This window comes from Miniopterus natalensis, chromosome 2 (genome assembly GCF_054644295.1).
Source record: "Miniopterus natalensis isolate mMinNat1 chromosome 2, mMinNat1.hap1, whole genome shotgun sequence".
NCBI lineage: Eukaryota > Metazoa > Chordata > Mammalia > Chiroptera > Miniopteridae > Miniopterus > Miniopterus natalensis.
Genome location: NC_142082.1, coordinates 128451282 through 128464125, shown reverse-complemented (window position 1 = coordinate 128464125; position 12844 = coordinate 128451282). Strand labels below are relative to the sequence as shown.

General features: G+C 43.1%; 1 protein-coding gene across 3 annotated transcripts in view; it reads right to left on the bottom strand.

Annotated features, from left to right (window-relative positions):
• CPM (carboxypeptidase M) overlaps positions 1 to 12844 on the bottom strand; it is a 57067-nt gene that overhangs the window by 1655 nt on the left and 42568 nt on the right. For 2 of the 3 annotated variants that reach the window (XM_016199456.2, XM_087814551.1), the window contains 4 exons: positions 11900 to 12084; positions 11018 to 11188; positions 7819 to 7971; positions 1373 to 1521 (listed from right to left, as the gene is read on the bottom strand). In XM_016199456.2, coding sequence (XP_016054942.1) covers positions 1373 to 1521; positions 7819 to 7971; positions 11018 to 11188; positions 11900 to 12084 — 658 coding nt within the window. The remainder of the gene's footprint in view (positions 1 to 1372; positions 1522 to 7818; positions 7972 to 11017; positions 11189 to 11899; positions 12085 to 12844) is intronic. The other variant, XM_087814552.1, reaches the window with a different exon arrangement.

The following is a 12844-nucleotide window of genomic DNA, read 5'->3' as shown; positions in this document are numbered from 1 at the left end:
TATACTTGTTTTTGTTCATTAGAGTCTGAATCTTCAGCTAGATTTGTGTTGTTGTTGTTGGGGGAACTGAACAGGAAAAAGAGAACAAATGCTGAACTAATTATAGATCATGCCTACTGAGAAATGCTGTCATTATATATGGTGAAGAGAGAGAGAATGGAGAATAACATTTACAAAACCATTCATTGGTGTGTATTTTAGCCGTGCATTTCAGCTTCCAAAGTCTTGCCTTCCAATCTTGTCCTTTAACTAGTCGCTAAAGCCAACATGTACTGTGTTAGTCTAATTGGAAATGAACTATTCATAACTATTCTATAAAGGTGAGGCATAGTTATGGGATTACATAAAATAATTTAGATTCACTACAAGGAAAACCTCTTTTTTATAGAAATGTCACAGTAAATAACCGGGAAATAAAGAGCCTTTTTTTTATACAGAGTCTCAGTGAATTGAGGTTTTCCAGCTCTATCCACTCAGTGGGAGGAGAGATCGATGAGCTCCGCTGCTGGGCACTGTAGGAATAACTATGGAGCAGGGAGGCTCTGAATTCTATACTTTTATAAACTGAAAACCATGCCTTATTATGTCCTAAAGATGAAATAATGAGATACAAAGCCAGGGTTTCCTACAAAATAGACTACCTTCTCCTAGGAGTAGTTCTGCTCAGAACAACTTCTATGATTGACATTAGACCCACTAAGCAAAGTGGAAGAACCTTGAATTTCTTAGAGAAAAGTTATATCATCAAAGAGTAAGAGAGACAATCTGGCCAACTAAGTCAGGTACTTACTCATTTAGTTCATTTACATGAACCTACTTGGGTTTCAAACCAGTCCATGCTTCCTACCAGGAAGAAATGACCCAGAAACATGCACCTTAGAGTTAAAACCTGGAATTTTACTTGCATTGATTGGAAAACTCACTGTCATTTGCTTATGAAAGGACTGTAAAATATGTCCATTGCTTAATATAGTGGTAAATTTTACTTATAATGAATCCTAAAGAAATTGTGTCCAAATCTATTTTTTAATAGTAGAAATTATGTTTTATAAAATGGGCATTAAAATGGTATTTCATAAAGCTTACATGTACTATGACTACATTGTTTAATTATTATTAATAAGGTCTTTTCCCTTTTTTTATTATCATAAAAAGTATCACAAGAAATAGGATTTGGCCTTTATTAAAAAAAATTAACTGCCAGTTGGGGGAAAAACATGATTTTTTTGGTTTGTGCCTGTCATGCTCACCTCTCTCAGGCCCTGATGTACTACTTTTGAACTTTCCAGACTTATTTTAGATTCCTTCTGGGTGAGTAAATATTGTGAATTTTGTAATATTTTAATAACAATAACTAGGACTGTGTACTTACATTTAACGTATATGACCCAGGCAAGAGAAGAAGGTAATATTCTCCAAATTTGTTGGTTTTATAGGGGCAGATATGTTTTCTGTCTTGGACTTCTACAATTACATTGGGTAATGGATTTCCCTTATGATCAAAAACTTGACCCTTTACACCTGTAAGACAAAAAGATAATTAAATGTTAATACTATGTTTTATGGCATTTGAAAAAATTTCTTGTAATTATTTAAGTAAAATAGGCCCAATATTTAATAGCTGTGCTGAGTTAATAAAATGTTTGAGAAGACAAACTTAAAAAAAAAAAATTGAGATATAATCAACTTATAACATATTAGTTTCAGGTATATAACATAATGATTTGCTGTATATATAGATTGTGACATGATCACCACAATATGTCTAGTTAACATAGTTACAATTTTTTTCTTATGATGATAATTTTTAAGATTTACTCTCCTACCAAATTTCAAATTACAATACAGTATTCTTAACTATATTCACCATTCTGTGCATTACATCTCCAGGACTTACTTATTTTAGAACTGGAAGTTTGTACCTTTTACTGCTTTCACATATTTCTCCTACCCCCTGGCTCTGGCAGCTACCAATCTGTTCTCTGTATCTCTCAGTTTAAGATCAGGGGTGTGTTTGTTTGTTTGTTTTAATTCCACATAAGTGAGATCATATGGTATTTGTCTTTCCCTGTCTGATTTATTTCACTTAGCATAATGCCCTCAAGGTCCATCCACGTTGCAAATGGCAAGATTTTATTCCTTTTTATGGTTGGGTAATATTCCATTGTAAATATATACCACATTTTCTTCATTCATCCATTGATGGACACTTAGGTTGCTTCCATGTCTTGGCTATTGGATGTAACGTTGCATTTTTATACAATAATAACAAATTGTCAAGAAATTATCCCATTTCCAACTGCATCCAAAAGAATGAAACACCTAGGAATAAATTTAACCAAAGAGGTGAAAGACGTGTAGTCTGAAAACTTTAAGACATTGATGAAAGAAATTTAAGAAATCACAGGTAGATGGAAAGATCTTCCAGGGTTATGAATTGGAAGAATATTGTTAAAATGTCCATACTACCCAAAGCAATCTACAGATTCATGTAATTCCTTATCAAAATTCCAATGGCATTTTTCGCCGAAATAGAACAAACAATCCTAAAATTTATATGGAACCACAAAAGACCCCAAATAGCCAAAGCCATCTGAGAAAGACTAACAAGCTTGAGGCATAGCCCTTGGACACACAATAGAGAGGTGAAGGCCTGGGGAGGGGGTGGGAACAGGGAGGAGGGAGTCAAAGGTGGGGAAAAAACAGGGACATCTGTAATACTTTCAACAATAAAGATAAATTGTAAAATGTTTTATTGGTTCTTAGAGAGAGAAGAAGGGAGAGGGGGAGAGAGAGAGAAACATCGACTGGCTGCCTCCTGCACGCCCCCTACAAGGGGTCAAGCCCGCAGCCCAGGCATGTGCCCTGACTGGGAATCCAACCGGCAGCCTTCGGTGCCTGGGACGGCGGCCAGCCAACCGAGCCTCACTGGCCAAGGCCACCATAAAATGTTAACCTTGAACATTAAGGAAGCTTCTGTCTGACCCAAGTTGCCTTTTACTTTCTTTCCTAATTCTTAACTCTTTATTTTCTTCCCTTCAGAGAAAGAATTATTAAATGCCACAGCTCCTTCTCAGTTTTTCAACACAGGTCCACTATGTAAACCTCTGCTTTCATGTAATGTTTTCCTCTTTTGCATCTTTAAGATAATGTTTTATTTGTATTTATTCCTGCCACTTGGTATATATCCTTTTTAATCAGTAGGTAGCACCCAACTACAAACATCAGTCATCATTTAGTAACCCTATTTATTTGTTGGGTTTCAGTGGCATTATTCTTTGAAAAGATATTTCTATTGTGTCCTTCTTAGCAGGTCCTTTGATACATTGTGTGAACACAGCACAGCTTGGTGCGACAGAAAGGACGCGTCAGGTCTCAAGCAGAATCCCAGCTCCGCAGTCACTAAACATTCCAAAGCCTCAATTTCTTCACCTGTAATTTGGGGGATAATATGGACCACCTTCCAGGATGGCCGAGAAGGTTAAACACAAGTAACACAACTGGAAGCTGAACAAATATTAACCCCCCTTCTTTTTAAATAGCCTTGCTTAGCCCATATGCTTTTCTTAATCTTTCTTATTTGGGTTAGGAAAACTATACACAGGACTAGAAGGGACGCAGCTATAGAAGTTTGGAGTTGAGACAACTGGATAAGTTTCTGGGATGTCAATTCAGCTTCGTTCCACCAAGGGCAGGAGTATGTGAAGGAAGAAGCTGTGTGTGTCCCTTCCTTCTTCAGGCCTCTGAACCAGCTTATCTTCCCGCCACTTAGAAAATCTGTGCAAAAAAAAAGCCGGGCTGGGCGTGGCTCAGCGGTTGAGCGTCAACCTAGGATCCAGGCGATCAGGGTTCGATTCCCGGTCAGGGCACATGCCCAGGTTGCGGGCTTGATCAATGACTCTCTCATCATTGATATTTCTATCTCTCTCTTTCCCCCTCTCCTTTCTTCTCTCTGAAATCAATAAAGATATATTTAAAAAAAAAAAGAAAAGAAAATCTGTGCATGTGAGAAACAGAGCTTGTGGTGGTGGTGGTGTGTCTGTTGGCATCTTCTGTACTTTTCATTACTTCTACAAAACCAACTAAATCAAACAAAACAAAAACCAAACAAAAAATAAAAACCATCTTTGAAACTGACTTAATACCATCCTTGAACATCTAAGATAATACGGAAACAGAATTCAGGATGCTAATAATGAGTAGCTGGTGGACGATACCAAGAAAGAAAATGTCATGGTTCTTAAAAAAGGGTAGCAAATTCCTTCTTGGTTAGAATTGGTTATACCTGAACAGAACAGAGTTCAACTTTCACATGAACTGTTTTTGGACGGGCTCAGGTACCCATTTGACACCCATGTATCAGTATGTTTCACCAATGAACAAAGATTTCAGGTCACCTGTAGTCGGCCTACCCTCAATACGGAAAAAGAGGAACAATTTGGATTTAGAGGAATCACTAAAAGTCTCCATATTCCAGTTTGACCCTCATTAACTGACCTCTAAAAATCCAAAGATTCATTTCCACATGACCCTTACCCAAACCTAGAGACAGTTCTTCAAGCTAGGGAAGGCTGGGGTATTTGAGTATCACCGTTGCTGCCCAGATACAGGCCATGTCTAAATACGGAGTTTCTATTAGAGGGAAACCCCATACAGCCAGCCAAATAAAAGCTGTCTCCATATCTTACATGTCTTTACAATATTCTGTCCAGGCACCACCAAGCCTTTCACTTAGGAGAAGTAATTGTTTTACCAGAGGACATGATTTATTTTTACATGTTGAATTTGAAACATTGGAAAAAGACCAGTAGACCCAAAGAGATGCAGGGAGAGCCAGTACTATTACATCAGGGAACAAAAAGTAAAATTTTGAAAAGAGCTCAGATAATAAACAAAGGTGAATAAAATCTGAGACTTAAATTTTGTGGCCCCGCCTGAGAACGAGGGGGAGAAATGTACAGCCCTCCTTCCTTTGGAAATGTCTCAAGTTTCATGGATGAAAAGCCCGTGTCTGGTGGGAACTGGAATTCTGTGTCTGTTGGGCACAGTGCGGAGTCCAAGGTGGGTGGTGCTCGGAAGCGGCCTGTTTCACTCCCTTGTTTCCACCTAATGATCACAGTTGCCACCTATCCTGCATCTGGTGACAGATTTGTGTCTGTGTCCCACAGTCTTCTGGAACGCGGCATATACCAGATTCTCTTAGGCCAGGTTGCTTAGGTTTCTGGGTGCTGTGGGCCATCCCCCAAACCTCTGGGTTCAGATCTGCTTTGAGGAGAGAAGCCAGCAACAGGTAACACTGTGTCTTGTCATCGTTGCTTCCCCTTGGGGAAGGGGATAATCATTCCGGGCCCCTGCGGCTCAGACACCCTTCTTCGCTACCTCGGCCTTGATGCCTGCAATCCCTATTAGAATATCAATGGCACTCTCCTCAGACCTAGAACTAATCCTACAATTTATACAGAACCACAGAAGGCCCCTGAGTAGCCAAAGACACCTTGAGAAGAAACAAAGTGGAAGGTATCTTGCTCCCTGACTTCAAACTGCACTATAAAGGTATAACAATTGAAACAATACAGCACAACAGATATATAGATCAGTGGAGTAGAACAGAGCCCAGCAGCTGACTAAAACTGCAGTTTGGACATGTGGCTTGCTCAAGGTTTTAGACAGGGGCAGACAACGAAACAGCCTGGGCCTTACCAGGCTCCTGTCGTCTTGGCCAGGCCCTTCCATTAGAGCAAGAGGCCTTTCCTCCCCAAATAAGATAGGCCAAGGCTTCACAGAGGTCAAAATCTCAGAGATTCAGAGGCATCTTAGCAAGTGGTGAGACTGGACCAGTGAATGTGACTGACAAATATCAACAATTTCCTTAGACCAGAACAATACCAATAAGGAGGTATTTGTTCCCGTAGCCCACAAAGATATTCTTTGGTTTTCTACTGGGCACCAGTATGAAGAGAACCTTTCTTTCTATAAAGTAACAATAACTACACTGTATCAGTGTTTTGAAATAGGGTTTCATGATTAAACTAGAAAAAAAAAGCAAAAAAACCCCTGTCTTAAACCACAAGGGGGCAGGGTTGATGTGCTAATGTATATATTTTTAGGCGGGTTGTGCATATCCAATTATAGAGACAGGTAGACAGATACAGATTCTTTATAAAACCTAGTATAAATGAACTTGTAAGCCTTCCAAATTAATAATGACAATAGTTTTGCTACAGTTTGTATGTTATTTAACAGTTTACAAAGCTCCTTCACTGGCAATATTATGTCAGCATAATACTTCAGAGTCGGCCTTAATTCAGTGCTTGGTAAGTAACCTTTACAAGTAGGTTGGAATTCCAAAAATAGTGCAGTTTCATGGTCAGTTGCCCTCCGCTGTTGATGCTGATGAGGAGGGATTGTAGAAACAGCAGGCAGAGCACACACTGAAGGATCGATACGGGTAGAAAGACAGTAGAGAGGTTAAAGTAGTATGTGCCTCATGAGGGAAATCTAGTGGAGAAACACCAGAATATTAAACAGGAGAGGACCCAAAACAAAGCTTGATGACAGTTAGAAAGGCGAAAGACCCAATAACAAGCTTAATAAATGTTATTACAATACTAGTGAAAAAGAAAGATGAAATTTTGTAACATCTGTCACAGGGAATCAACCTACCCCCCGTGCGCCTCGGCCAGTCAGGCGCGGCCCTGTGAGTTCACCCACAATCTCTGTGTGCTTGTGTTGGGGGGGGCATGGGAATGGGGACACAGGTGTGAAGGGGGGGGCATGGTTTTGGGATGTGTGGTTAAGGAAAGTTAATTCTGCTTGTACTCAGGCCTGTACCTCTGTGCTGCTCACTTTCCCCTCTTCCCACCATTCCCATCTCTTTTTCGCAGGTGTGAAGCTTGCAGAAAATTACAGCAATTATGCAATTATGCAGCAGCACACAATACAACCCTCTTCAACACAAACACACACTCCACTTTGGCTTGCGGTAGTAGCATAACTATTGTGCCAATTCCCGATGTTTCTTCCCCCAAGTTGTTCTGAATGGAGAAAAGTAACTTTCACTCTGGCCGTGCAAAAGGGCTTCCACACCTGCCCAGGGACACGGGCTGGTCAAACGAGCTAGCCGTGTGTGACTCCACCACACCAGCAGGCCGCTCCTCTGAATCTGCAGCATCAGTATCACCGGGAAGATGTTAACCATTCAGGACCCACTGAGCACACTCTGGGGATGATACCTGGCAATCTGTGTTTTAACAAATCCTCCCAGTGGGTCGACTGCTCATGTTTGAGAACAACCACTCTCTCCACATGTAGTCTGTCCAGACAGCTGTCAAAAAACCGGGCCGGGAAGATTCCCAGTGCCAGGTCATTTGGCGGAGTGGAGGGGGGGGGTGGTTAAAGCTAATGGTGCTCGATTGCTATCCCAGTTCTAGAAAAATGCAAAAACAGCACACCCAATGTTCTCTGAGTCTGTGATCTTGCATGGCGGGTGACAAGCAAGCTGGGTTTTCCTAACTGGGAGATGATACAACAGCAACAACCCGTTCTCCTGATCTTTTGTCAGGTTTCCAGGTCATTCAACATGAGAAAGTAGAGACATTCTGGATTTCACACCCCCACATTAAAGCAATATACAGCATGCTTTCTCTTCCATGAACTCATGGGCACTGCATTGCCCACATGCTGCAGAGGCCCAGCACAGAGAGTTCTCAACTGTTACTTCTGCCAACAGTTGCAAGTAGGGGCTTGCACTTTCTCAACCCAGAGGTTCTGCTAGATGTTACATTTTGTAACAGGAATTAATAAGAAAATCTTACAAACCTAGGTGCACCTGTTTTATGTATTCAACCAGCGAGGCTTTGTTAGACTCCCAGAAGAGCGGAAGCTTCTCCTCGCGAGGGTATTTACAGCACGACAGCTCCAACGTAATTTCAAAGCACTGCGCCCAGATGTAGTTATAATCTTGCATCCCACCTAAACACAAGCATATTTAATATTTTTTAAGGTCTGAAACTGGAGTGGAGCCAAGCGTCCCATACCTTGAGGACAAGTGAATCAGACAGTTGCACGGAAAATACATGTAAACAGGAAAAGATGAATTTGACATATTAGCATATAAAATCAGGGCCTGACAATTTATTACCCAGGCATGACCGGGCAGCCCTAAATATTCCCATATGGGTAACTAGATCACAGCTTACTGAAGTTCAACTGTGCATAAAATTAAGTGAGGGGGTAGGAGAAGGGTCCTATTTTGTAATCATACATTGCAAAAAAGGATTCTTCAAATTACATTCCTTTCCTAAATTATATTTTAAACAGATGTACACTACAGTGAGATTGCTTTAAAAAATATTCCTACAAACCACTTATAAATACATTTATTATGTAACGCTAAGTCCGCTGATTTGGAGGAATAATCATGGCCAGCGTTTACTGCGTATTTGCTCTTGCTAGGCACTATTTGAAGAGCTTTGTATCGGCTCACTTAATCTCACAGCAGTTATTACCCATACGTTACAGACGAGGAAACAATCACAGGTGGCGAGTAACATGCTCAGGGATTCCAGCCAGGGGATGACAGACCGGAGCACAGGCTCCTGCTCGAGCCCCATGACAGCAAACTGCTTCTGGGCCGGAAAAACGGGGCTGTGCTGACTCTCGGGAGGGGAGGGCCCTGGGCCGCTGCTGCTTCGGGGGTGGCCGGCACCCACGCCTGCCGTCCAGCCCTTCCCTCCGGAGAGCCTGTTTTCAAAGGGTTCTAATCATATTTCATATTTTCTAAGGTGTAAAACTTTTCATGTTTTAAAATCTCTGAATTGCAATGCGTCTTAAATTTGATGGCTGGAAAACACTGTCATTAGTCTGGCTGGAAATCTTTTCCTTTCGTTCTCGGTAGTGCATTGTATTTTACAATCAATGCCATTTTGGATTTGATGAACTATACTGTAGTAACTTTGAAGGAAGTAGTTTCTGCCAGATTTTAATATGTTATTCTTGATATCTGCCTAACAAAATATGTATTCTCAACTCCATCAGGGTATTGGGGAAGTACTAAAGTAGAAAGAAATGCTATACTTAAACAAATGGTCAAAATAAATAAAAATATTATTTAAATATTAAATAGTAACTAGACTCTAGCCAGGAAGAATTTCTCTGTCCTTTCTATTTTTTTTAAATAAGAGTTTTGTATTTCTCTCTGACCTCATTTTCACCATGAAAGAGAAGAGCGGAAAAATGGGGAGACAAACAAAAGCACTGGGCAGATGGCTGTGTCTCAGGTAGATAGGACTGAAATGGTAGAACAGGTGTGCAAAGCAGGAGGGACTGAGAACACCGAGTGTGGAGGGCGTGCGCCTCTGGGCGAGGCCAGGCAGGCCTGGCTCACAAACCTCCAGGCTGAGCCAGATGCTTTGTTTCAGGCTCCTTCGAGTAGCTGGCTCTGCCTGCCTTTCTCCCCTCTCAGAAGGATACACAGCTTACACGCAAGCACGCTTGGGAACAATTCCTGACAACAAGATTGGGTTCCTAGCTAATTTCCCACACATCTGGATCTGTCTTGAAATTTACACACAGTGCAGGTGAAGGGCGGCTCTCCCGGGCGGGGGGCTGTATTTAGGACTCAGAGGGAAGTCCGGGACGTCGTGGTATCTAGCTGGCCCTGCCGCCTATCACTCATGTCTACGCTTATTTATATTTCCTGGAAAGCTGGCAGAAAGCTGCCCAGACACAACAGTGTCAGCTTATGCAAGACGACTGATAGCCTCTGCACCCAGAGTAACAACTGGGGAAGCGGCCTGTGTGAAGGACAGCCAGAGCTTGCTGTCGGGGGGGTCAGGCGAGCCAGCCTCGAAGGGGGCACTGTCCACTGAGGCCAGGGAAACCCACTCCAGCCCACTGTCTTCCCTCTCAACCTTCCATCCGAGGTCCCTATAGGTCCTTCCCTCTCATCCTTCCATCCGAGGTCCCTATAGGTCCTTCCCTCTCATCCTTCCATCCAAGGTCCCCATAGGTCCTTCCCTCTCATCCTTCCATCCGAGGTCCCCATAGGTCCTTCCCTCTCATCCTTCCACCCGAGGTCCCTATAGGTCCTTCCCTCTCATCCTTCCATCCGAGGTCCCTATAGGTCCTTCCCTCTCATCCTTCCATCCGAGGTCCCTATAGGTCCTTCTCTCTCATCCTTCCATCCGAGGTCCCCATAGGTCCTTCCCTCTCATCCTTCCATCCAAGGCCCCTCCTATTATCTCTCAGTTCCCAGACTAGGACGAGTTCTCTGACATCCCTGGGCTCCTGCTTATATTATTCCTTCTGATAAGAGCACCCCCCCCCATGCTTCCTACCTGGCAGTCTCCTTACCTCCCCTCCCTCACCCGGCCATCCTGATCCACAAGGTTGGAAAACCAGAGGCCCCCCTCCCACTGTATCCAGCCTGAAGAGCTCTTTTGTTTAGCCTGCAAAGTGGCTTCAGAATCACAAGACTTCACGTACAAACCCAGCTTGTTTTACAAACTGGAAGATCCGGCAATGCTGGGACCCACTGGGGCACGGCAGCAAGCACCTGGCTCTGAGCAGGGCTGTCCCCACCCGATGAGGCGCAGCATGAAACTTCTCCCAGGTCTTTACCGCCTCCCATTGTATTTGGGCTTTATGCCCCCGTACACTGTACCTTTTCTAAATCCTATTTTTATGCTAATTATACTCCCTTTACAATTACTTATTTGCTTGCCGCTTTTCCCCACTAAACGCGGGGTGAAGAGCCGTGTTCCGTTCGTCATTCTTGGCGCCGCTCCTGCCTCACAGGAGAAAGGCTGGGCGAGCAGAAAGGCCGACCAAGGCAGCCTTGGGAGTGAGGGACGTGTCTGCGCATCTCTCCAGCGACCGGTCGCCCCCACTGCTCTTGTGATTGAAGGGACTGTCCTGTGCCTAACACACTTACGGCAACTGCTGGGGTCAGCAAAAACCAGCTGGTATCTCTGGGTGCAGGCAATGAGGAGCCCGGTAGAAAGGACGAGAAACTCACCTTTGAGCGGATACCAAGAGTATCCATTTGTAATCCCATTGGGAAAGTTCATTTTGCTTTTACACTGATCTCCTTTCTTCATGTTGACATTTCTGGAAGCGTAGGAATTGGCAAGATATTGAAACACATCATCATCAGGGGTTAAGCTCCGGGAGTGCAATGTCCCAGTTGCTGTATGTGAACGACAAACCAAGACCTTTGTGTTGACATTAGAGGGAGCACGCAATAAATACCATGTTAGCAAATACATCGTCACATCACACAGAGGTCCTAATTTTCTAGAGAAGTCCTCTACCCACGTCCGTGAATGCTCCCTCCACTCTCCTTCCTAGTGTTCAATGAACATACACAAGGTGACATCACACAAAATGAGCCATTATATAGCCAAACCCCTCCTGAATCAGCTTAACAGTTAAATATCCTCTTAGTCACTCTTGCTAATTTCTGGAGGTCAACAGAGCTTCCTTAGGCGCTATAGGGGTTAAATGAAACCACTGTCCTATTTTAGGGCCTTGGTACATACCTCATCCTGGAGAGTTTTAAGAGCAGTTGGCAACTGTTACTCATGATTATCAAAGAAAGGGAGGTTGCTCTAGTTTTATTTGCTCTTAGCCAGGCTGTCTCTTGTGAGTTCATCTAAATACCAATTTTACTATTTCATTGATGAATGTCAAGTAATGCTGCTGTTGCCTGTCGATTCAGCCATACGGGCCATCTACTGTTTGCAAATTGTAGCAGGATGGCTCAGGGTGAGAAAACGAGGCTCTTTCCGCCCCTGCCAGAGAAGTTAAGTGGGGAGGAGAGTTGATCCCTGATCAGAAGCAGAGAGTTTACAGTTTCCCTCTGGACGCAGAAAGCCAGCGCCGGCCCGGGTCTGCTTACCTGGAACACCATTATCAAATGGGTAACTGGCCACCAGGGCACCACCGTGGAGGTTTGCAGAGAGGACAAATGTCTCTGTTTTCAGCCACTCCATGATTGCCACAGTTTCAGGCTGCCTTGATACATTATTAAATTCAAAAGCATCGGGGAAATTTCTATTCAGGTCATAGAAGTTATTATTTTCCCTTTAAAAGAAAGAATTTTTTAGGGTTTACTGGTGGTATGTGAGGGAGCGGATTCGTGCAATGAGTAAACCTTTTGTTTGGGCTCCAGGTGATTTTCCAAATATGAATGCGGGGCTGGTGGATGGCTGCCTTGGCAGCCTCCAATGAACCACACCTGGCATTCACACCATATGCAGTCCCCCTCTCCTGTGACTTGCTCTCACCGATGGGACAGTAGCTACTGGGATGTAAGCAGGGGTTTGATAAGCGTTTCCATTTGGGGGCTTTAGCTTTTGGAACACTCCCTTTTGGAACCCTGAGATCCCAATGTTAGCCACGTGGAGAGTCCACACAGAGAAATGAGGAACCCAGGTGACAACCCAGGTGAGACTCCAGACATATGGTCCCAAGTTATTTGTCTCAGCCAGACTCCAGCTGAAGCCCCAGACACCATGGCACAGGGATTAGCCATCCCTGTTCTGCGCTGCCCAAATTCCTAATTTACAGAGTTAAAAGTAAATAAAACAGTCGTCGTTTTATGTCCCGAAATTTTGGGGTGGTTTGTTACAAAGTATTTGATAACAGAAACCACTGGAACATGCTAGTTTATACAAATGTATTTCTGAAAAGGGGACTGGCCATGTTTAAATATGCTAGAAAAACTTGAAGGGAATCATGCGGTGAGATTTTATTTATTTTTGGTAAAAGCAACCAAACTTTCAGTTGCACAAATATAAATGTATATTAGACATTTGAGAAATTCCAAACTTCCCGAGGCAGC